At 40.7% G+C, this 25,752-nt stretch overlaps 1 protein-coding gene across 2 annotated transcripts in view; it reads left to right on the top strand.

Moving 5' to 3' along the window:
• Positions 1-25,752, top strand: part of mllt3 (MLLT3 super elongation complex subunit) — a 58,706-nt gene that overhangs the window by 12,257 nt on the left and 20,697 nt on the right. For both annotated transcript variants that reach the window (XM_072687858.1, XM_072687857.1), the window contains exons 3-4: positions 24,491-24,573; positions 24,697-24,840. In XM_072687858.1, the coding sequence (XP_072543959.1) occupies positions 24,491-24,573; positions 24,697-24,840 (227 nt within the window). The remainder of the gene's footprint in view (positions 1-24,490; positions 24,574-24,696; positions 24,841-25,752) is intronic.

Here is a 25,752-nt window from a genome sequence, read left to right as displayed (position 1 = left end):
CTTTTTTTTATCAGGGCCTGAATTTGATCGAAGCAGAGAGGACTTGGCGGCCTTGCTGTAAACCGTACCGTGACTCAACTTGATTTAGTGCAGTGGTATACTGGGAAATCGTACCGCAAAGTTTGGAAAAATTAACCCCCCAATTTAAACTTAAGTCACTGCTGACTTTGGTAGAGCATGTGTGGCGAGCTATTTTTTCCCCCCATTTATTTATTTATTTTTATTCTTTTATTTTTATTTTTACCCGCTTGTACTTGGTACCTCTCTGGATTTGATTTATATTGTGGTGGGGGGCATGGATTTTCATGTTTGTGTTTAGTTCCAAACGTCATAGGCTTTCCAGGACCAGCTGTGTGTGTATGTGTGCGTCTACGTGTCTTTGGTGACAATGTGGTGAAAATCTCCTCTGCCGTATTTATTTTCTCAGAGCATTAGAACAGACTGTAAATCACCCAGTCCTAATTTGGAAACTACTTGAAACATGCTCTGAGGGTCTTTTGATGACGAGAGGTGCACCAAATGTAGGTTTGCTTTAACGCCCTTAGCACCCACCCCTCCCCGGCACCCCCCTTGACAAATGTGTTGCAGGGCCTTCTGAAAAAGTTCAAAACCAGCAGGAGGATACTTAACCTCTCATAAATCCTTCCTTCTGACACACACACCTAAGAGATCCTCCCAACACCTCCTCCTGGCCCCGACCTGGCCTTTTAAAACTATATGGTATGCACCCTAATGTATTTTTTGCAGCGTGACAGATTAGAAGCGTAAGTACTTCCTGAGGTTTCCTGTGTTTTTTCAAACCTGTTGCAGAAGCAGGATCTTTGTTTTAGGAAATGTTTATAATCTGTCTGAGTACAGTCTCTGGTGCAGAATGGATCGAGGGAAATGGGGGCTTATGTTCAGTGAAATGCGCTGTACATCACCGTTAAAGTCAAACTGAGGTCAGTTCAGACTGGAAGTGCTGAAACGGGACCTTCATGTACTTATCTGCTGAGAGACCTTTCTAATATGTAGAGATCTAGAGATTAGCATTACAGAGGAATATAACATAGTTCCATAGGGTTCATAAATGCAGTACAATGGGCCCTGGTGAGTGGTGCAACTGTCTAAGCTTTGGCCCCGTTTTAATGAGACCGTCAGGTCCATTCCCCCATGGTGCCACAGCCAACCATAGCCAAGAGTCCAAGAAGTAATAATTGGCTTCACTCTCTCTGAGGTGGGTAGGATGGCCCTCCCTCTCCCCATCACTCAGTGCTGAGCTGTCACGAAGCAGTTTGAAAACATGCCTTCGGATGGCTTTACATTACCCAGAGGAGGTTTGTGCTAGCCTTTACCCTCTCAGCACTGGTACTACCCTGTGATGGGGTTAGTCCTGAAAATTGGAGAAGAAACAACATGCTGCTCCTGAGAGATTGGCCTAATTTGTTATATAAATGCAATTATCTGCCAATACCAACATTTAATTGGTCATGATCATGCATTGTAACCTAATTGATGAACACACTGAATGTCCCTTGTCTGACAGGCTTCACCCACCTTGTGATTAGACTGTTGGATCTTTGTTGGGTTCTGATGCTTATTACACAGTGGTTTATACATTAACCAATCAGAAAACAGAATTCCTGAATGTAAAAAGTATTATTTATTTATATTTTGGCTATTTTGGTCTGTTTACATTTGCAGCATTTGGCTGAAGCTCTTATCCAGAGCGACTTGCGTTTTGATTCATGTTACACAGGTAGTCAAATGTAGCCTTAGGAGTCTTGCCAAAAGACTCTTAGCATTTTAGCCAGGGAATCCAACCCCAGTCTACCCTGAACAAGGCATTGTTGCCCACTATGCTGGTGAGGATGATCTTACCTAGCACTTTAAATGGGAATCAGGACTCCATATAAGCTCTGTATAAGGAACGTCTCGAGAGTTGAGTAGATAATCCGCAGCAGGGCCCTTTTTGGACACTGGATACAGACAACCTGCTTTCTAAGACAGGACACAATTTATGGAGCGAATGTAACGTAAACAATCAGGCTTATTATTTGGGGTCCCGTGAGGCTCCAGACCCCCTCCCCATCCTGGCCTCCTGGCTCCAGGCTTTGATCAGGGCCGCCAGTGTCAAGAGGAGCAGGGAGGGAAGTTTAGAGGGAGAGCTTGTGTACAGAGCAGTGTGTGTTTGACAGTTTAATACCAACAGTCTCACCAAGCTGGCCTGTAAGAGAACAGCTGTACCTCTCACAAACCCCCCCCCCCTTTCTCTTTTTCTCTTGCTTGCTTGTTCATTCACTCCATCTCTTCCTCGGTCTCTCTCTTCTCAAGTTAATCTCATCCAAGTCTTTACTTTCCTCCTTGCCCTGTCTCTTTTTTTCCCCCCCTCTCTCTCCTCTTTCGGAAGCTTCCCCCTATTTAGTATTACCCATCCAACAGCTGTTCTGTATTAAACAGAATACCTCCCTGCTTCATGTAAAAGAGAAGTCTTTGTTTATTGTGCTTGCATTTCTCTGAAATGGTATTGAATTAGCATTATTTTACTTGTAAAGCAGTAAAAATGGCATGTTGTTGTTTTTTTGTCAAAACATGAGATATTCTAGAAAGATGCCTTTAAAATGACTTCTCTCTTGAATAGGGGGTTTAGAACTTTTTGAACAGAGCTGGTTGGCCAAATAAAATGCCACGATTTTGGAAAATTATTGCAAGCCAGACGCCTTTTAAATGGGAACAAAAATGTACCCGACTTGGAGGGAAAAAAAATGCTATGATTAGCGGCCATGCTGTGTAGCCTTGGAAACCTGATATTTAGTGTCGGGAGCAGGATGGGGGAGTTGGGGGGGGGGGGGGGGGTGCAGGGGAACAAACTCAAAAGAAATGGACTGGAACATGGTCGTCCATTTCACCTATCTATGCCAGCCCAAGAAAAGAATAAACGCTGAAATATAGCTGTGTGGCTTTTGGGTGGTCAGAAGTGGCCAACCATAATTTAGCAGTGGAGCACAAAAGGAACTGCAGAAAGTGTTGTCTTTGTCATCGCAAAGACACCTTTAGTTTTGCATTGTTCCTGCAGTTTTGTTCTGGCACATAAATTGATAAATCTGTACAGTCACTTCTTATCTCATATATAGATATGTTTTAGTCCTCCACTGATGGGCCTTAAAGAACCCCCCCCCCCCCATCCTTAGAAGTAGTCAATCAGTCAGGTGTACAAAATTTGTGTTGAAGCTGTAAGGCTAAAATTGCTAACAGACCCTAAGGGGTCAATGGTCAACCAAACTTTTCTGTATCGACCTTTCAGCCTATTCAGATTTTATCCAGGTTATTTAGAAAGGTTCCTGCGACATGTCTGTGTGGTTAGACCACAGTATGAGTAACATAAATGATCTAAAAGAACAAAACTTTTCTGTATGAGAACTCTGTGTGTCAGGTTTTAATGAACAGGAGTGTTTAATTCCTACAGTAAGTCACATGTTGTTTAAACCACGTTAATGTGTGTAAAAGCTCTGGATGTAGTTTGAGAAAAATCTGTGAGCACGTTTGTTGGCAATATTAGCTTCATAGCTACAGTGTTACATATTTATTTTTGGCAAACCATTTCTTTAGTCAGTGGACTGATGTGGACTTGGTGGTTTACTGATCTGACGAAAGCTCCGAAACAATCATATGCGAACCAATTGCTCCAGTATCCTGTATTGTAGGTGTGGATAGTCATGGGGTCCATCAGTGCTTAAACAATACTGAACTACTGCATGCATCAAAAAGATGCATGTCTGAGTATCCTGGTGTTTTTATTGCGTTTTTCTATGGCTGTGTGGAATGGTTACAATGCAATGAAATGCAATTCATTGTTCTCTCTATTGAGACTCAAATCAATTAAAATAAGCAATCTTTCTGCTGAATCGTACATACTCCACCCATTCTGCACCTCATCTGTTGCAGCTTAACCCGAGACTCAATGAAATCTTGCCACAGATGGAGGGAGTCATGAGCCAGATAAGCCACTCATCCAAAACAAAATATCATGCCAGCACTGAAGATGCATGATCATATTTGGTCTTGGAGTGGAAGTGTTTCAGTCAGCAGAGAAATGCAGCAGGGAATATCAGGAAATTTATGTTCTGGACAAAATGTTTTTAGACTTGCCATGGTTTACAGGCAATTGATTTTTCCTTCTTCCTGACATTAGACATTGTGTTTTAATGTCTGCTCAACTGATAGATAGACTAACTTTGTCCTCCAGTCCTGCTCTAACAGCTAGCTGGTAGTAATCTATTAGTTTGAATGTAACATTTAACATAAGCATTAAATGTTATATTATGAATTTTTTTTCATACACATCATGAATATGTAAAACACCATTCTATATATTAGCTGTTGACTTTGTGTACATATCAAGGATTTATAGTTGTATTCAAATGTAAATTTGCTAATTATCCCCTATAGGACAAACCTATAACCTATATGAGACAAACTGTGTAAAATTAAGCAAATGAATATTAATTTGTGCTTTAAAATATGTAGTAGTGTGTGTTCTGTAAAAATAGGTTCAGCTTGAGGCACAACGCATGGCAGCCAGTCAGAACAGAGGTAATGTACGTATCAGTCCTAAAGCTATAATTACAAAAATGCCTTCAATAAAATGTACCAGGTTTACTGCCTTTGTCAGACTGTGGCATAAGTCACATAGCAAGTAACAATAGTAATGCTGCACTTCAGGGAACAGCTTTACATATAACTTGAATCCCCATATTTGCCATCGTTTTACTTTTTGACATAATTTGAATCTAGCATTTGTTCTTCACATTGTACCTTTTATTATACTAGTAAAATGCTCCAAAATGTTTACACTGACTGAAGGTTTTTCCTTATCCTGTACCATAGCCATTTGGAGATGTAAGGTTTTGGTTGGTTGTCGTGATAATGTAGTAGCTTGGAATTTGGAATTTGATAGCTGGAGATTAAGTGGAATGTTTGGTTGATTTTAATGCATAATTGGGAGGGAGGTTGTATGATCTAGATTTAGTGGTGGTGGAATGTTTTCATACTCTGTCACTTGGCCATTAGGTCAATTATAGGCCCATACCACCTGTACATTCTCAGTGCATAGAGATGCGGTGTCCACTTTCGACCCAACAGCTGTGACAGCGCCTGGGAACATGACTGCACAGAGGTTTGTTGCCTGTTGTTTACTAAGGTTTCGTTAGCTAGTTCTTTGCAATAAGCTGTGACTACAGAATCCTCTGTTCCCACAGGTGCGCCCATTCTAGGCCCAAAACTTGACCTCACCTTTTGTATTACTGTAGGGTTACAAATTGAATACAATGTGCGAAAATAGGGCAACTCTATTTTTATCTAAACTGAAAGTTGCAGTGGAATAGTTGAGTGTTGGAGTATTTTAAGCTTTCTTTTTTTTTTTTCTTAAAAGAAAACTTCTCCCAATTTGGTACTGCTGGTTAACCCACCCATTCGTAACTCTCATGAGCAATGCTCCTGACACTAGGAGGGCAAACCTCTTGCTGCCTCTTTGCAAACTTCCACCAATGCAGCGTTGCTGGGTAGTCGACACACTCTGAGGAGCCCAGCTCCACTGCACTACCTAACAAACGTCTGTTCTAGCCAACGCCGTTTAATTGAGGCAGAGCGTGCCATCTGCCAACCTGGAGAGAACGTGGCCAGTTATGCTCTCTCTGACTCCAACCACTGATGGCACGGCTCAGGACTCAAGACCCTCAGGTCATGGTGGTGGCGCAATAGACCACTAAGCCACTCTTCTTCTTCCTCCAAACTTCTTAATCTTAGTCTTGAGTGAAGTTATTTAATTTAATTAATAGTTTTTAATTAAAATTGTATTGCTGTCGGACGTTAAAGATTTCAGTATCTATGTTTGGAACAGGGAAAGTGAGATGCTTACTTTGCTTCCTTATCGTTGCATCTAGAGACTCTTGTATGTCTGCCTGTATTGAGGATTCATGTTTTTTGACTAGTGTAACTGGGTTTTGATTAGACTGCTAGATTGACCACAGTTGAAACGGTTGGCTTTGCTGCTCTTCTTAAAGGTTGTTAGGATTATACCTTTTACAGTTCAAACTACTTTCACAGTGCAGACATTTAGACCACTTATCTTCTGGAAATGTGCCTCAGTGTTGCAAGTTGAATGAGGCTACAGTTATATGATCAATACGGATCCATTTACATATATCTTCTGAGTCTGAACAAGAGTTCCAGTCTCCTCTCGTCCCCACCTTTTGTTGTTAATGCAAGCCAGGCTAAACCACCAGCACCCTCTGCACTTTCCCCCTTTGCGGGCGCCTAATGATCAGGTCAGTATGTTAGCCTGTGGGTGTCTGCGGCTGAGCATCTGCATTTGCTGTACTGGGTTCTTTTAACTTTTGCCTCCCGCCTGCCTGCCTGTTGCTTTGGCTGATCAGAAGGCTGTGGTTTTGTATGTACATGCCCGATAAGGTAAAGCCCTTATGTAGCCCTTATAATACCAACTCTCTCCTCAGGCCAAGTATGAAAAAACAAAAACGGTTGGCTCTGTGTAGTCTTCTGCCCCTCTTTAGTTGTAGCATTGCTGGAGTTCATTCTCCCTCAGAGGAGCAGTCTACCCTTCATGGACAGAAGAACACTGAGGGTTGAATGAAAAAGTAATTAATGAGAATTTGATACATGGAAGTGACCTACCAGGTGCAGGTGAAAGTCTTTAGCTGACTGGTTGCAATCTCTTTCTAGCTAGCTAACTACCTATCACCCAGCCACAAACCACACTGCATTGTGAATAATGAAGAACAAAAAAAATTAATAAAAAAAAAAAAAATATATATATAATAATAATAAATCCTGCTCCTGTGAGCAATCATGGTGACAAACTAAGCAATAAACTCATCATTTTTGTTTTCCACAATGAAAGGAAAATGTAATGAAGTGTTTCATTCAGAGGTAAAATAACAGGGTGGACGCTCAGTTTGTTTATGCCCCCAAAAAAGTAGCATACTTACTGCTTGTAAGATTTTTGCAATGGAGCTTTCGCTGATGCTGCACCCCTAAACAAAAATAATTCCATAAATCACAATCCCGTTTTAATCAGTGGAGGTGGTCTTCACAACAGAATTCATGCAAATTCATGAGGGTTTCGATACACATCAGGAAAAAAGGTTCCAAGTATTCAGATTTTGGCCTAATCTTCCACCTTAGGTTTGGTTGCATAACAGTGTGTTTAATAGTATTACATTTCTAGAGATTAATCATGAGCTTGCACAGCTGTTGGCTGTATGATGAGAAGCTTGTATGAAGTGTTTCTTGTATGCAACACAATGTTGCTGTAGTGTTATGTGAGCTAATCAGATCCCTGATTTTACATCTTAGGGACTAGTTTTCCAGACCCTGATTTAGTGTCCGCTTAGATTAAATTACACTTCGTTAAGACGGAGACACTTGGTGGAAGAACTCCTATTGTGCAGTATGAGTAGACGTGATCAGTGTGTCTGGCAAAACGGCCCTTGGAGCATTTCTGTTAATAGATGGGCTTAGGTTACTGTATTGTGTGAATGGCAGGAGTCTATGAAGTATTAAACAGGTGTTTTGAAATAAGAAGCCCACTTGTTTGATATTGTTTTTCCTTGTGCTCCCTTCCCAGCCTTCATTCAGAAAAGTGATGAATGAAATACAGCAGATGTGGATAAATGGTATAAATAAATGTAAAATATGTGCTGCGTATTCGCTGGAGGGTGGGGGTGTGTCATATAGGCCTTTAAAATATTTGAACTGAGCCGTTCTCATGAAGTGTTTTAACAGTGATGGTTTCCCAGCGCATAATGCCTTTTAGCATTCCTGCGCTCGCACATGGCTTGCTGTGGATACGCACATGCACATGCACATGTGCTCGGGCACGCGCGCACACCCACAGAGCTGAAATAATTGGGTCTCTGGCTGTATTGCATGATATGTCTGTCCTCTGCCTGGAACAGTGTTTGCCAGTTGGAGATGTCGCTGACACATTCATATTTTACATCATGCCTGTGCTGTGTAAGGAACCAGTATTGGTTCGCCCTTTTGTTTTGTTTTAAAGAGCGGCATGTCGAGACCTTACGCTGTTTCCTTCTTGTAATTAAAGCATTGTTGTGAATATTGCACATATTTCAGTGTGCCTTCATTATGTGGTTTCCATTATTTTGTACATGCGGTTGACTTCCTTGAAGACTGGCAGTCTCCTGAGTATGAGTGCGTTAAGCCTCGTTAGCAAAATGGAAACCTCAAGTGACGATGCGAAAGATAAAGCAGCTGTGTAATACAGTGGGTAACGCTGCTTTGCCCATGGGAGAGCACAGTCTGGTTCTCTATTCAGGTGGGTCTTTGCCTACCATATTAGGTAGGGCCACACTGATAGGGGTGTGTTGAGCTGTGGTGACCAAATAACAATGATTTGGGACTGCAGACCTGCTTTGTTGGTAACAGCACTGGTGTTAATAGGCAAAAACATCCCGTAGACCAACAGTTTAGCAGCGCGCTATAGAATGAATTTAGAAACCTTTATTCAAAGATGTCGGAGGAAATAAGTAATGCAGGTTGCCTCTTTAGGGCAGCTATTAAGCTAACAGGAGTGTCAAATGTTGACAAGAACTCCTTGTCCTCTACGTGAGGTTTCTTTTCCTCGGTGGACGATGTGCCAATATGATGTTGGTTTTCTACAGAAATGTATTTTTACTGTGTTTGAAGTGACCTAACCTTGAGATGTCAGCCTACATCAGCAGAATTACCTCTTAAATGACCTGTACCTGTCCTTTACTGTAAAATGTGATATTTGCTTCTATTCATATATATGTATATTACAGAACAGGTAATCAGTAATCTGGCCTATATATATATATATATATATATATATATATATATATATATATATATATATATATATATATATATATATATATATATATATATATATCTTAAGTGAAGGCTGTGTAGTTTGTACTGCAACAGACAGTCTTTTAAGGTGTTTGAGACTCAATGAATGACTATCGAGATAATTTACAGGTAAGCTGTAATGGAAAATCTCAGATTTAGTCCTGACCAATAAATCAACAAAAAAATAAATCAACAAGAAAAAGAATACGCTTTGATCGGGCATTAAAACCACTGATGGATTAAGTGGAAAAAAAAAAAAGTCATCAAATTACAATGCCGGGAGTCAAGGGGGGTGTGGACAATCAGATTATTTTATCTTAATCTGATACACTGCTTTTCTAAGCATGTCGCGGATATCGTTAGGGCTTGATAAATACTGATCAATTGCATGTTTCATTGCAAACAGTGTAATTAGACTAGTTTAATTCGATGAAGCACAGCAGATTTTCAATAAAAATCACTGTATATAGTACAGGAGAGTATCTGAACAGTAGTTTTTAAGAATCTTACCATACTGATGTATCTGTGATTACATGTATTTTGATAAATATTGTGCATTGTAAAAAGTTATTTAAATATTGCGATAAGGTATATTTACCATAATGTCCAGCCCTAGGGTAGGATGTGTGTATATACAGCAAGTCAGTTCTTGAAACTGACGTGTTGGAAGCAGAAACAGCTCTTGTGGGGTGTACCTGGTATAAATGTTTGAAAGGATGACCACAGATGAACTAGCTTACAGGGTCATGAGCATCCAAGGCTCATTGATGTGGGATGAATAAGTCCATTGAGCCCCACCTTATAACTTACAGAAATTGAATGATTTACTCCTAATATCTTGGTGCTAGATCTCACAGGACCCCTTCAGTTGAAATGTTATGGCTTACCAGTGTATGTACATTTTTACTTATTTATTGACTTACTTACTTTCATGAATAGTTGATATCCCTGATGTACTTATAAAAAAAAAGTTTTATTTATTTATTTCTCCAAGTCATTAATTTCTTCTACACTCTGTAACCAATTTTCAGCTTGAATGGAGAAAATTCATTATTCTGTCAATATCTGCTGCTATGTGCACATTTTTTAAAAGCTTACTTTGCACTTTTCTAATATAGCAATCCTATCAGCAACTACACTTTTTACCTTAGAAGTGAAAAAGCTGTAGATCCTCCAGTTTATATATATATATATATATATATATATATATATATATATATATATATATATATATATATATATATATATATATATATATATATATATATATATATATATGATAAAGATTTCCAGCCCTTCAGCCGTGTCTGCAGACAAGCTTCAAACCCAGCAGCAACAGAAATGGGCCCGTAATTGTTTTACGACTGGGCAGAAACTGTACCTACTTGTATAGGTGCTGCACAAAGGACTGAGACCATGAGACTGCAGGCTGCCTCCTCCGCCACTATGAAAAGAGCGGAAAAGGGAGGGATGGAGGGAGAGGGGGAATGAAAGGGGAGGGTGGAGGGGGGGGGGGGGGGGTGTTTGACTTGTGAGTAGCAGTCCAAAACAGGAACTCAGCCATAAATGCTTACTCTCCCCCTGTTTGGAGTCTGGTGAGGGAGGGCAGGAGGAAGTGGTTTATTGAAGCACGCTTTATAAAAGTCTTTTAGTGTCTCGCGCTGGCTTGTGTGCCTTTTATACCACCCGTGTGCCCCTTTTTGTTTACTGCATCTGAAAAACTAAAATCTTTTGTCCTTTAGCATTGAATCTGTGAGCGTAGCTGTTGAGACTGCTTGTCCAGTGTGGTATGATCTGATGACTTTGTTGCCTTTTTTTTTTTTTCTTTTTTTTTTTTTTTCTGTCTTCTGTCTGCTTTATATAAAACATAAAGACTAGTGTTTACTGCATCTCAAAACTAAACACCACTTCTCCACTCGTCATTGTAGCAACAAGTGTTGGAATGGCTTACAATCAGCGCAATGCAATGTGACTGGGTGGTTGTCATTATCACTTTCAGTCATCATTATAACAACTTTTTGTCTGTAATCCCCAGAATGTTGTGTTTTAACTGCCATATTACAGCCTGAACGCATGGGTGGGTGCTTTTACATTACACTGATGGATATAATGAGGAATTGCTTGTCTAAAGTCACCACAGTGCAGATGTTGCTAGAAAAGCATGACCAGATTTTGTTCACTATAGTTTAGAACCTAAAAAAAAATACTATAATCATTATAGCACAGTATTAAGAAATTAAATAGTTCAATTTAGTAATGTCCTGATTTCACAGTGAGCGTTTAAAAAGCTACAGTAGTTTTGGTTTTTAGGTCAGGGGGGTACCTCAGACTCGAATAAAGGGACCCACTTGATTTGATCTGACACATTTTGGATCGTTTTTTTGGGTTGTGCCGTTGGTCGTCCCGACTGAGATGAAATGTACAACATTTTCTGTGGGAAATCTCAAGCAGATGCATCAGCAGGGCTATTGCAGTCTTCAACCGTTACATATACATATCCTTCATGTGTCTCCAAAGGCGATGAGCGTACTGCATTGGTATAAAGAAGCCAGCATTTTATTTATTTATTTTGCATTTCAGGGAACAAGAAGGGGTTTCATTTTGTAGATGTGGTTTTGGCGAGTGTGTGTGAAGTGAAATCCGAGCCTCTGCTCTCGCTGTGGGGGAATCCTGCCGTGGCCATTGTCTGCTTGGCTGGCAGCAAGAAGCTGTTTAAATTGTCATAAATTCCACACACCCTAAGCTCAGTGTGAAATGTCAGTCTTGGATAGTAAAAGAAATGCTCAGAATTGATTTTTTTTTTTTTTTTTTTTTTCTTTCCTCTTTTTTTCCATTCTTTTTTGGCAAATAAATGTCAGCTCTCCCATGTGCACTGTTTTGTCCATGGCCATTTCTCAAAGACTCCCTTGTCTTAGCCTTTTAAGATTTATATATGATTAGTTGAAGAATTTCTGGCACTTTTGCTTCCTGCTGAATGCTGGGGACACTCATTCAAAAACCATGAATACTTTTTTTGTGACTTGTTAGACTGCGTGTAGCTTACAGTGCTAGTCCTTGAAGTTATTGGACTCTCTACTGTTTTGCTTTACGTGCCTCGTCAGAGCCCATTTTAATAAGACAGCCCTTGAACCTGAGGGAGATGGCCAAATCGATATGAGGAGATTGTGTTGCATCCCTAAGCAGGGTTTTAGTGGGTAAAGGGCTTGGAAAGTAGCTTTTCATTGCTATTGGAGTTTTTAAAGCTCTGCTCACCAGCCACAGATCTTGATTCAACACTGAATGTCATCTTACTCCATTCCTGGCACTAGTTGTAGAAGGAGTTTTTCCCCTGCTGGCTATGCTGATGAATGCTGTATCTCATTTAGCACAATAGAACAGTTACCATCTCCAACTTTTTTTTTTAATAGCACATTTCAACAGTAACATTGTTTACTTGTGCTTCAAATTAATTAATACTTCAGTTGCACTTTTAATAAAATCTTCTGTTCGCTTGTTAGCTTTCTTTTGTGCTAGGTGTTAGATGTAGTTAAGGTTGGTTAAACAAAACGAGGTGTTTTTTGGTTTTTCGGGTTGTTTACTTGATGCTAGGCTCAAGAAACTATAACCGTTGGACCCCTAATCTGAACTGTTCAAGTGTACCTTCTATAGATCTCCAGGATGCTTAACTGGATGTGTTAACCAACATTTGTAGGTTGCTACAGTAGAACTCCATTGTCCCTGCATCAATACCTCTGGGTCTCCTCTTTTAAGAATGAGGATGGTAGGCATTGTATGGCAGCACTGGTGGTCCAGCTTGTTCCATTTTAAGTAACTGGCTTTGTATCGTTTAAAGCTCTAATTGCTTAATAGGATCACTTCCTCAGTTAATAGTATGTTCTTCAATGAACATTTTGAATAATTTGCTTTTAGGATTTAGACCCATGCAATGCGTAGCTATTTCTGACATCAGACCTGGCTATAAAATCAAGTTTGAAACCTTTCATCACATGCTTGATAATGGATTGATAACAAAAGCACTGTGCCTGACGGTGACATTGAGAGTAGGCAGGAGTTTAAGACCACCCCAGCTCCCCAGACTGATGACTGGTCGATGACAGCAGTGCAGGCTGGCTAAAATACAGTTTAGCTTTCCCAAACTAAGCCACCACAAGCCACAGAGCTTTGTGCAGTAAGCTGAAAACAATACTACTCAGGAAATTAACTCATAGGAACCGGCAAAGCCGTCGCAGTGGCTGCCATTAATGGCGTTTTAATGAGGGGCATCGTGAAATCTTATCCAGGGACTGATCACCTTAGTATGGTGCCAATTAAAGGATGTGAGTGCTGTACTTTTGGTTCTTGTAAATCTTTCCCAGTTGATGCCCGTAGGGTGTCTGGAATGGGTGAATATATGCTGTGCTACATCCCAGCCCCTAATGGTCAATTACTGGGCTTTGGACCTTGGTTTCAAGGTCTGCTTTGAGTTGCATAGGAAAAGGGGAATGAGTGCCTCAGGATAATTCAGTCTAGAGTAGAGTTGTTCAGATCATACTGTTGCTATTAGCTGCAGTACATTTAAAGAGATAAGAATTGGGGGGCTGTCCCTATTGATTATATTTGTAACAGCACAATCCACATTTACATTGATTGATTTGATAATTTTTGTTATAATTTAATAAGAGACTGAATTTGCCCTAAAAGGTACCACACTAGGCTAGGGCCTCACTAGTGCTAGGGCTTGCACTGATATTGCAAAAAAAATAAAATAAAATCTGCAATATTAAATGTATTGCGGTATCAAAAATATCCAGGACTTCAGAGGAAGTCCCTAATCCAACATGTTATGACCTTAATAATGCACTCTATCTGTCCTTGGGCAAATCTAATCTGCCTCTGGTAGATCTGTCATGCAAAATGAGAACTGTGGGGAATTTTTCTTTTGTATGAAGCAGCAAAAAAGTTGTAAATTTTTTTTTTTATAAAATTGCCCTGCATGACATTGCACGTCCTGCGATGTGACTATTGTACATGCCCACATGATGATGATGATGATGATGAAACAAGATATTGTGCAGCCGTAATCAGAATTGTACATCTACTTGCACACTTTTGAAGATATATTCATCTCGGGATCAGGCCAATATCTGTTGAAAATGCTGGATTGGGAGTGAAAAATAATTAATCCAATTACGTCCTTTAACAAATCAGGTCTGAACTGGCCAACCTTTATGATGTTGATTTTCAGCATAAAAAAAAAGACCATCACACCATCTCCCGCTAACCATTTGAGAGACTGACTGTTATATTTAAAAATGCCTTGAAATGAGGACAGAAACATCATTCTAGTTCCATCATTAGATATGTGGTTACTAAACTCTTATCCGCTCAATGGTCTGCGGGAAACAATGGGGGTATTTTGCTATGTGCTGGGTTAAGAGGGCCAAACTTGCAAGATCAGAGATCAGCAGGGTTCTGTATGTGTGCTTTTCCACATTTTTCCATATGGATTGGGTTTCATTTATGTTTCTTTGGCTTAATGGAGCATTAACTGTGGCCAGGTTCCTGTTGGGAAGATAAATAAATCGCTTGAATACTTTAAGATGCTTGTGTTAACGTGGCTAATGCGATATGTTTCGTTAACAATTTACAGATCTTATGGAGTAGACCATGGCTAAATTTGAGCCAAGACTAAACACTGGCCTGCTCAGTTATTTATTGTTCTTTTCTCATATTTCACTGTAATGTTTATTTATGGAAAAGTGGATAAGAGGTGTCTGACCAATTAATCATATTTTTATTTGGAAATGAGAAATGCCTTTCATCCTCAGGTTTAGGCATTGAAAATAAGTTCTTTGTTTGATTGGGCTGTAAATAAGGAGTTTTTTAAATAATTAAAGCTACCAGGCAGATCGTGTGGATTTCGAGATCTATACATGCGCGCACGCCCACACTGAGTATTGAAGCAATGAGCAGTGAAAGGCTGTATTACCACAGGCATTGGGCAGTACTGGGCAAAGCTGCAGCAATTTGTTTTTGTCTCCTTTTTTATCATTAATGGCCACACACAATTAACAGTAGGCCATGGTTTCCACACTCAGCCTAATGTCACAGGTTATGAACAACGCAGTGGATTTTTGATATGGTTTGGCTCAACCAGCTATTTCTGCTTAAACCATCCATTTTACACCAAAGATTTTTTCTTGGTCCCATTGCCAAGAGACTTGTTGACCCGGACAATGCAGTCTCCCACTTGCCACCATCTTGGTGGTCCTGATTGGCATGGGTGAGCTGACTTGCCACTTGCTTGTTTTCTCATTACCCACTTCAGACAAGTTGCCATGGCACACTGCCTACTCCTTCAGCCCCACTCTGGAGGACAAATGGCAGCGTGATAAGGCTTGACTGAGAGGCCACAGCAGCTGTAATTACAAGCAGAGCCCCTTTTGACTGCACCAAAAGTACCTCCATCTGAGCGAGACACACCTCATTGGAACACTGCAGCCTGCATTGTTTGTAGAGCTGCACCGGGGAGAGGCCCCTTGCTCACCGCTCTGTGTCACTATCCGTGGAGTTCAGACTACCCCCAAACCTGGACGTTTTCCCTGAGCCGCAGTGCCTTGGCGCAGGCAGCATAGATTTGAAAACGTGCCATGGATTAAGCAGTGCTCCAGGGCTGCTTTCTTGCCCTGGGCGGACTTGGGCGTTTGAAAAAGCACAGCTGGGAAGTGGCATTCTAGAGAGTTCCACCATGGGGGTAAAGCTCTTGTGAACAAATGTGATGGTGCTGGTTTAGGCTGATGTTGTCAGCAAAGTGTGCCATGATCCGCAGGTTTTGGCTAGCCCAGTTACACCAACCTTCTCTTCCCCTATTTTGGAAGTGCATATAAACTTTAGCAGTGGTTCCCAATCCCAGCCTGAGTCTCTTATCTACCGTATGGGTTGAATGGTTCAGAATAATTGTTCCTACAGCGTTTCTACTTGGACGTGGTTTGGCGTAGTTTGGAACGCTTACAAGCCGTTACCAGCAAGGTTTCCTCAGTACACTTGGCTAACTATACTCAGCAGAACTGTTCCGGTGGGGTGACTTGATGACCTTACTGGTTATACAATTCCAAATCCTCTGTATTATGAATCTGAAGTTTATTTGCTTTCTAGTCCTGATCTAACGGTACAACAGATGCTGAAAGAACGGCACCAAGTGACTGTGGTAACTGTCCAGTCCTTCATTGGAAAGGGGTCTCTGAAGTACCCCTGCCTTGCATGTTTTTTCCTGCTTCAACGCACCTGATCCAGCTCATTGTCAACCCCTTAATGAAAAACTAACCTAAGATGTGCAGGACTGGGACCAGGATCGGGAACCAGTGGCATAAGGACCAAACCTCCCACCCAAAGGAAACCTGTTCCCTGGCGGAAAAATTTCCTCAGCTGCCATGGTTCCCACGTACAAGGTGTCAGTTTACACCTTTGTGTGCAGACGTGGGTGCTCCCATATGTCGGGTTCTAAAGTGTTAACCCTCTTCCTTTATGTTTTAACCCCTGCTATTAAAAAACATAAGTCCCGGTGCTCGAGACGAGCGTGCCTTTTAAGGACTGCTTCTTAACAACTCCTCACCTCCCTCCACAGCGACAAACCGGGGCAAATTCCTATCCAAACAAACTGTTGGAAGTGACAGGAAGCCACTTCGCCAAGCCTTTGATTAGCGGCCTTTTTTGGAGCTACATTAGCCCTGAAAAGCTATTTCTCACTGGCATGTGTGTAAAGGCCTAGTAGCTTTTCTTAAAAAGCACTGCTTGATGTATGGTGCTCTTCGTAGTTGAGCGTGACCATTGTGGTGTTGCTATCTGACTAAGAATAATAGACACGGAAAGAAGCGTGTTTAAGGAAGCAGAATAAAAACCTTGGTGTCTGGATTTTGACAGGTTGGAAGTCTTCGGTGATGAATGTGCTTAGCCAAGTGACCGGGAGACCCACTGGCACACTGACTGGTGGAGTTTCCCCACAGGTGAATGTGGGTTTCCCCTTTCCGCTTGGTCTCCACTTTGGTCTGGCACTATAAAATTGAGAGTGGGCAAATGCAGGAATACAGGCACACAGTATAATCTTAACTGAGACGTTAGCTGAAAAACTCTTCAAAAAGTTCTTTAAGGTTGGCTCAAAAATTAACCGAAATAATTCTCATAATTTACATTTTAAATTTAGCTTTCAAAATAACTACGATTTTAGAACACATTTGTGTCCTAAATATGTAAGTGAGTGCTCATAAATCTTTGCAAATGCTTTGCACACAGCAATAATGACCAACCAACTTTAACCTTTTAATGTACTGGTGATTAATATTCTGGCATTTATGTTGTAAATGTTAATTTGGTGGTTGAGGATTGCCAGATTTAGGCTTTGGCGACTGCATTCTGCAGTTACTGTATTTATACTGTCTTTAAACTCCCTGATTTGATGCTGTAAACATTAGCGCATTGGAGGCAGCTGAAATCGGTAGTTAAACTAGGATTTTAATTGGTGGAATTTTGATTGTCAAACTTAGTAATAAATTGAATGAAACCATGAAAACCGAAGAGTACTTTCTGATATTGAAAGTAAATTGGGTGAGCCAGTCATGATTGGGTGGGCCTGGGATGACACTGTTCACTTATTAGTTTAACGTCTAAAAATAAATAAAATAATAAAAATTGTGTGTGTGTGAGAAGATGGTTAAATATCCTGTCTTTGGAATTAGATTTTTTTTTTTTCCCTTCACTAAACTCACAGGAAAATGCTCCTAAATATCCTAAAGTCCCAGTATTAGAATTAGTGCCTTCATGTGGTGCTTATAATGAGACTGGGTTTTCCACTTGGGCCATGACAAGGCAGCACTGGTCACCATTACTGCTGGGAGCTGAGGTGGGAGGCTTCCCGGTCTTTGGCATCCGTCATTATGGTGCTCAAGCCTGGTACCAATTATGGACAAACCTATTTCATTTCACAAATGGTTTGTTTTTTCAGGCTAGCCCCGCTCAACAGAAAATGAATGGGAGGATTTGGCGAGGGCCAAGCCGAGGCTGCTGCATGTGCCAGCCATGCTTCTGCACCTCCTTTCTAATGAGCGACCGGCTGCCCCGGACATTTAGGTGGCACTCAGAATTGTTCGTGTTAGGGGCTCCAATCTGTATCCCTCATGTCTCGGCCCCGTTGCTACTCTGATTACTGCTAACCTGGAGCACAAGGGACTTCCTCACAGGAACAGCAGTCCATGGAGCATGGTGACCTAGTGACATTAGCAGGTGATTAGCCGGGGGTAGAGTCCTCGCTCCTCTTTGCACCTAATCAGCACATTCCAGTTAAAAAAACCTGTTCCAACCTTTTAAAGAATCTGTTTTGTTTTTTGTTTTGTTTTTTTTGTTACAATTGCAGTGTCGTAATCAGTGTACTAAAGTTAGGGTTTGTAAATGTATAATTGTTTTATGATAAATAAGGACACAATATACTTTGCACAGTACACAAATGCTGACAAATTCATATAATAATAATAATAATAATAATAATAATTTAAAAGTATATTTAAAAATAAGAAGTCTTCTTTATATAGCATCTATCTCTAATGACACACTTAGCTGGGCCAGATAGAGCCTTTATGAGCGGTGGAAAAGTCCCACACAGCCTCCAGACTGTAAAGTACAGTCACTTCAAGCTGCAATGCGAGGCATCACTAGTGCAGGAAATGTCCAGGCGGCAATTTGATTGTTAAGGCGGCGGACCTGAGAAACCTCCGAGCAGTGATGTAGAGTGCAAAGCCTTAGAGCTGCAGTAAAAGACTAGAAACTTAGGAGGCATGGGGAAGAGTCACTTTCAGTGAGCTAAACATCAAAATCCAACTCGCAACCAATAGAAAACCATACAAAAACAAACCAGTATAAAACTCAGTTATAAATTTTTTTTCCAGGGGTTAAATAACATTGCAAGTGTTATTTATGTACAAGATTGCAAGTGTAAATAATTAAAATTTATATATAATCTGGCTTATACATTTATATAATTGTATATAAATCTGCCCACTATTTGAGTTGATTGACAATAGTGAGAATACTAATGAGACTAGAGCTTGGAGTCTGGAGGAGTGTGAAGCTTGGTGTGACCATGCTGGATTGGGGTGTTTATTAGTGCTGATTGTTTGTGAACTTTGCTGTGCAGCTGTATTTGATGTAATTAGTACATTACCCAATGTCGCCTCTCTACAGTGCACGGTGTTTATGCATTGTGTTGTCACAGTCATTCAGTGTATTGTTACACCCCAAATCTACACGCCATTATATTGAATAAAGTGACCGCAGTTGTGATTGCAAGTGTTGAGGTTCTATTACACAGGTGCGTTGTTCGTTCCAACTCCTCATCACAACAACGCTGTCTTGTACGATGATCTGTTTCCCGTTTCCACTCTCTCCCGTTCACTTCACGGATGTAACGGGTTTTGGCCCTGTTTGACCTGAGCGCAGGTGGTCCACTGTACTGAGGGATTGTTTGCACTGCCTGGATTACTGACATGTATCTCACAGTGGCGTCTTAGCTTCCACTATAAGATGGTAATCTGAGTCAGGAGGGAGCTCTGTGTTGGTTTCCCACAGACGAGTGTGCTACTACGCCTGGGTGTTCAGAAGGAAACTTAATCTGAAAAAACATCGTTTTTCTTTTCTTTTTTTATTGTATATGTTAACCATTCCTCAAAGAGGGCAGAAAAGCTGATAGCATCTACTAGAGTAGATTAACAGTAGAGCTGTGCAGTGATCTAAATGTCAAGTGGATCAGTTTTTTTCCCTTCTTTTTTCATTTGCCCCCCTCCCCCCACTTCCCTGTTCTTCAGTTTGGCTCAGTATCTTCCGGCCTTGCCTCATTATGACCCAGTCTTGGAGAGAGGGCAAATGCATTCTGACTGGCATTGTTCTGTGATTGGCATCCTGGCTCAAAGTCTGTGTGTGAGAGAAGGGGGACTCTCTTTGGCTCATTTAAAAAAAAAAAAAAAAAAAAATGTAAGCGCTTTTTCGTGTGTGTGTGTGTGTGTTTGTTGGCAGAGTTCCTGTTACAGGTCAATGAGTGTATTGTGCACTTTGCTCGTCCAAGCGCCCTCTTCCAAATGTAAAGTGACCTTTTCAACTTGAGCAGAGTTCTGCAGCCACAATAACAAGCCGCCTGCCTCCCAGTGTAGCCGTTTGATTTAAGGCTGTGATTTCCTCTTAGATTGCATACATGTTTATGACTTTGTTACTGTCTTTGCGTTCTATGCATGAAAAAAAGAAAAAGAAAAAAAAGAGTACGCATCTACAGATGTTGGAATCAAATCAGCATTGGCAGATGATCATTTTTAAGCAATCAGCGTTGCTCAGCTTTATGATCTGACTGATATTTCAAACTAGGACTGGGCAATTAATTAAAACTGACATTCAGAACTTGGTCAATAGTCAATTGCCCATGTTGATTGATTTTTTTTTTTTATTATTATTATTATTATTCTGTTCATGCTTTCGCCACTCGCCAACTCAAGAAGCTTATATAATCATTCATTATTCATAATTAAGGGAAAATATTCAGTTAATCGTGATGGTGATTTGAGATCATATTACAAGTCAATATTTGATAATGATTCCTGATAGGATTTCTTTCAGTGTGGTACTGCCAATTAATCCACCTGTTTGTAGCTCCCACCAGCTCTAGCATCGTCTAGCAGCTAACACACTCAGAGGAAATCACTGGGTCCCCAGCTCCACTGCATCAGCTAACATATCTGTGTCTCTTGTTGTTTTGCTTGCCCATTCTGGACTCCAGCTGCTGATGGCAAGGCAGTATGGCTCAGGATTCGAACTCTCAACCCCTGGGCCATAGTGGCAAGGCATTAGACCGCTGATTAGAGTCCCAATTTAGTCATTTTACTGCATTTGTTGTGCTCTAGATATGTTATGTCTCTCTATTGCTAATTATTTTCCCCAAAATATTTAAGTTCTAGTTTTAATTGGATATTTTCAGCTAAAGTGTCCATGTCTGTAGCATGTTCACTTCAGCCCTCTATTTCCATATCTATCCTAATCGGTCACAGCTGATTTCTGCATTTGAACAAATGCAGCCCTTTGAACAAATGTCTGTTTTTCTGGTTGTGGATTCAGTATACAGAATAAAGGTCCCACAGTGTAGAAAGCCCATTTAGGAGTTCATAATTGAACCTGACCCAGTCATGCAATTAATAGCAACCCACAATATTTGTGCAGCAGAAGTGAGTCGGGGTGCCATGACCTCAGGATCAGGGTCACGTGCTGTCTAGCCGGCAGACCTGTCACTCAGCCTGTTAAGAGAGTGCAGTGGTTGCCCTGTAACCTGATAATGCGAGTTTCTGTGGAACTACAAGGCCATTTGCTTTGTTAGGAGTCCGTACAGGAGATGGCCTAAAGGGTTCACCACGTATCTACACTGTTTGTTCTTTTCTTTTGTGTGGTGGTGATTTTCTTCTTGGAAATGAGTAACATGCATCTAATAGCAAATGCTTGTTGACTGTTGTGTAATATGCTGATTTTAAAATGTGCCTTAGTAAAGAATCTACAGTCAATAGCTGGATTTGCATGAATTAACCTATATCAGTTTGAAATTTTTGATATATTTATTGTTCAAAAGTGCTGAATGTTTAGGTGATGCTGCTGTTCTAAAATATCAAATCAAAATATTATTAATTTTAAATATTATAATTTCACTAATGCTAGTCCTGGTGATTCTAATCCCATGTCCAGATCTCCTGTATATAAAATAATAATAATAATAATAATAATAATTCCTCACAGATGAAAGTGTTAGTTAATTTAAAATAAACTCTTTGGATGTCTGTATAATGTATAATTTAAATCCTCTTTATTAAACTGACATTGCCTGCTGTTGAGCTAGCATACATCAACATTTATGGCATTTGGCTGATGCCCTTATCCGGCATGACTTTCATTTGAATCATGTTACACAGGTAGGGGAATGTACCTTTAGGTGTCTTGCCCAAGAACTAAGGGGTAGAATGGTTTGCCTTCCTGGACAGGGAATCGAACCCTAGTCTGCCATGGGGAAGTCGGATGTTGCCCACTACATTACACCACTAAAAAATTTAGTTGTGAGTTACAGTGAAGTGTGTCTTGGTCTTTAGTGACTTTCAAATGTCCTCAATGCAAATAGGGGACACTTAACTGAATTTAAGTGGATGCCTTCAGACTAGGGATTTACCGATACCAGATTTTCAAGTATCCGCTGCAGCTGCAGAGTACTGATACCAATATCAACCGATAAATACGCAATAGATGGTGTTCCACTTTTTATTGGTTGTACTTTTTTATATCTTATTCCAAATAACAGCATTTACTGGTTGAGTAACTGCACATTTTTAAAAGTTTCAGAGCTTTGAAAAAGTCAAAATTGTCACAATGCAGAAACACGTACAAGTTGCTAAGCTTGACCGACAGCTTATATGGTGTAAAATGTACATTTCAGAGCAGTAAAAAAAAATTACCCGTTTAGGAACAAGTCTTTGTGTAAAGCTACTAAACTTCAAACCACATGGAAATGCAAAAGTTCCATTAAATGTCTGTTTTATGGTAAAAACTATTTGTGACTGCCTTTTACTAGTTGTTTAAACAAAGTATGCTAACAAAAATGAAATGTAGGGCGTCAGCAGGCTTTATGGTATCGTAAAGTCAAGGAAAGTATCCATCCATGCCATTTTACTAGACTTTTTGTTTGGTTGTTTAATCTTGCATAGCTTTTAGGTTGATTTTTGAAGCAAGATGATCATGAGATGGGACTGTCGGCCATTGAATGGTGACTGTCTTAATCTATTGTTTGTTAGCAAGATTAGTTTTTACTAAACCTAATTGCACAAAAAACTGAATTATTTAAGAAGATTGCTCTGATCTTATCAGTCATGTAGAATACTCTTATCACTGGAAGTGATGGTTGAAACGCCTCAATCCCGCTGTCAGATTGCTGCTCTGTGGTTTGGTCCAACACAAGAATTAAGCTCTGCGTTGGGCTACAGAAAAATGTTGCATAAGCTGCGAAATATAAATTATGTATATATTGCACATGAGATTTACCTGTGTCTGAAGGTAGTAAAGAAGCTGCGGGTTGTCTTTTTTACATATATATTTGCTCAGTTTGTGTTGTATTTCGCTGGAAAACTAGACTCTGAGAACAATTAGAAAGGCGGTTCCTCTCTGATCGTAATTTGTCTCCAGGTGTCCTTGACTCTGTGTGCATACAGTGGATGGTGACTAATTGCCGGTGCTGCTGTAAGGCCCTGTGGGACAGCAGAAGAGCAAGACAAACAAGTATCCCCTGAGTGTTGCATCCCAAATGCATAATTGGGACTAGGCCAGCTGTTTTGATGTGTGTGCACTCTCATGTACATGTGGATGATGAAAGCCGGGTGGATAGACCATGACTGAGTCAGAAGCAGATTACCTACAATTATTTGCATTTGTTTTTAGACTCCATCAAAGTATTTTGAATTTTATATATATATTATTATATATAAATATATAATGTATGTAATGTGTATATATTTATATTTATTTATTTATTGACTTCTGTGAATAGTGTGCCAGATTTGTTAATAATGTACTTATTCGCAATAAATATTCGATGTTTTGATGTTTGATGGGCAGGCCGATTGGCTATGAATGAGTGTTGGCTTGTTTGTTGTACAGAGTGGTACTGGAGCTATTTTCCATTGCTGTTTCTGTCTCGGAAATCTGATTTTAGTTGAAGATGACTGTTTAATGGTGTTCTGTAAATGTAGCCGTTTGTTTTGAATTATTAGATCCCTTTTGGCCACTGAACTCCTCCACTCATTTCAGTCTAGAGGAAAGAACTCAAAGCTTGTGTGTGTGTTTGCAGTTGCGTGCTGTTGCTGGTGCTGATTTTGCTTTGTTGTGTGTGTGTGTGTGTGTGTGTGTGCGTGTGCGTGTGCGTGCGCGCTCTCAGTATCTGAGAATGTTTCTCCATCAAGTCGCGCAGAGACTAGATGTCACCTCGTGCTGTCAGGAGACTAATGCTATGTTCATGCTTAATTTGACAGACATAGACACACGCGCATGCACACACACATTCAAGACTCTGCTAAGTAACGAGCGTGCTGATCGTCTAATTGCAGGAGTAGCAGCATCAATCTGTCCCTTCTATTCCCATATTCGAACAGCGCCAGTGTGTTCACACTGTTTCACGTCATAACCCTACTTGCATCCTTTCCTTTATTTCATGTCTTCTTTCTTTTTCACATTCTTTCTCCTTTTTCCTTTTTCTTGCACTCTTTCTCTTGTTCTTGCTTGTTCTGGCAGTCTTTTTCTTGCAGTTTCTTTTTGTCTCTCTCTCGTTTTGTCCTCCCCCCCCCCCCCCTTCTCACAGTTTCTCACTTTTTCGTTTACTTGTGTTCACATACTTTCCTTTTTTCTTCTTCTTCTTCTTGCGCAGTTTGTCTCTCTGTTCACTCATTCTCTCATAATTACTGCTTCCATTTTTTTTGCAGTTTTTTTTTTTGCCCTCCCCCCCCCAAAAAAAAAAATTCTCTTGCAGGTGCAAAAAAAATCTAAATCCCTCTTTTTGTCTCTTTCTCTACAACAGTGTGTAAGGATCCACCCTATAAAGTGGAGGAGTCTGGATATGCTGGCTTTATCCTGCCTATTGAAGTTTACTTCAGAAATAAGGTACTTTAGAGCCGCTTTTTAAAAACTTGCACGATCAGCCCCTCCCCCTGGTGTAATATCAGTGTGGTTTGTTTGTTTGTTTGTTTGTTTTAAATGTGAGGTGCTTTCTTTCCTTTTCACCAGGAAGAACCTAAAAAAGTGCGCTTCGACTACGATCTGTTCCTGCATTTGGAGGGACATCCCCCAGTCAACCACCTTCGCTGCGAGAAGCTCACCTTCAATAACCCAACGGAGGAGTTCCGCAGGAAGCTGCTGAAAGCTGGCGGGGTACTGTACATGGGGGGGAGTGCTAGAGGGGTCTGCATGCTTTCTTAGGGAAAAGGTGGCTTAATGAACCCTGTCATTTAGTTTAATTCCTGTGGGACGCTCAATAAACCCGCCTGGTGAATATAACAAGATGAGGTTGACCTATTGATTGTAGGTTGGAAGCTAAAACGAAAAAATTCGCAACACTGGCATCTAGACGACTGCAATGAGCCTCTAGCCAGTTACTTGCTTGATTTAGGGAATGTTCGTGTTCTGTGCTTCTCGTAAGACACTGGAATCCCACAAACGGCGTCCTTCCAAACTCCTACAGCTGATGACACCTTATTGAGCAGCTCGACATGCTTGGAGGAGAACCCTTAACTGCCAGTTCTGTTACTTCAGCAAAGTTGTAAGCTGCCGGTTGTAGTGGTGTTTTTCATAAAGCTATGTGAGACTAATGTGAAGGTCTGTGTCCACCAGCTGCTTCTAATGGAATTGTGCTGTTCCTTGGCCAAGATGAGGAACTGTGCTGGATGAATTAAAGCGGGCCAGTTCTAACATGAAGCATCCATCAGTACAGGAAAGCCCAGCCTGCCCTTGGGTCAATGCCAAAGGACCACACTGGCTCTTTCTGCATTAAAGAAATGTTTTGTTTGTCTTGGTCCCACTTTGAAACTTCAGCTCATGAAATACTATCAGACCGGATCCAGTATGAATCATTCTTTAAGAAGTTCGCATCTAAGGAAGTGGTCGGTCTGGCAAGGTCAGTGCTGTAGTTTTAGCTTGCCCGCTCCTCGGGCCTGTTCCAGGAATTCAGCGCTTTTATTACTGTGGGTATGACATCACCTCCTTCAATACTGGCTGGTTCACAGATTGGGCGTGGCACCAATCGTCAGTGTCGATTGGCAGCAGGGCAGTTCCCCCTGGAAAGCG

This window comes from Salminus brasiliensis, chromosome 9 (genome assembly GCF_030463535.1).
Source record: "Salminus brasiliensis chromosome 9, fSalBra1.hap2, whole genome shotgun sequence".
NCBI classification, from domain to species: Eukaryota; Metazoa; Chordata; class Actinopteri; order Characiformes; family Bryconidae; genus Salminus; species Salminus brasiliensis.
This window is presented reverse-complemented; position numbering and strand designations above follow the sequence as displayed.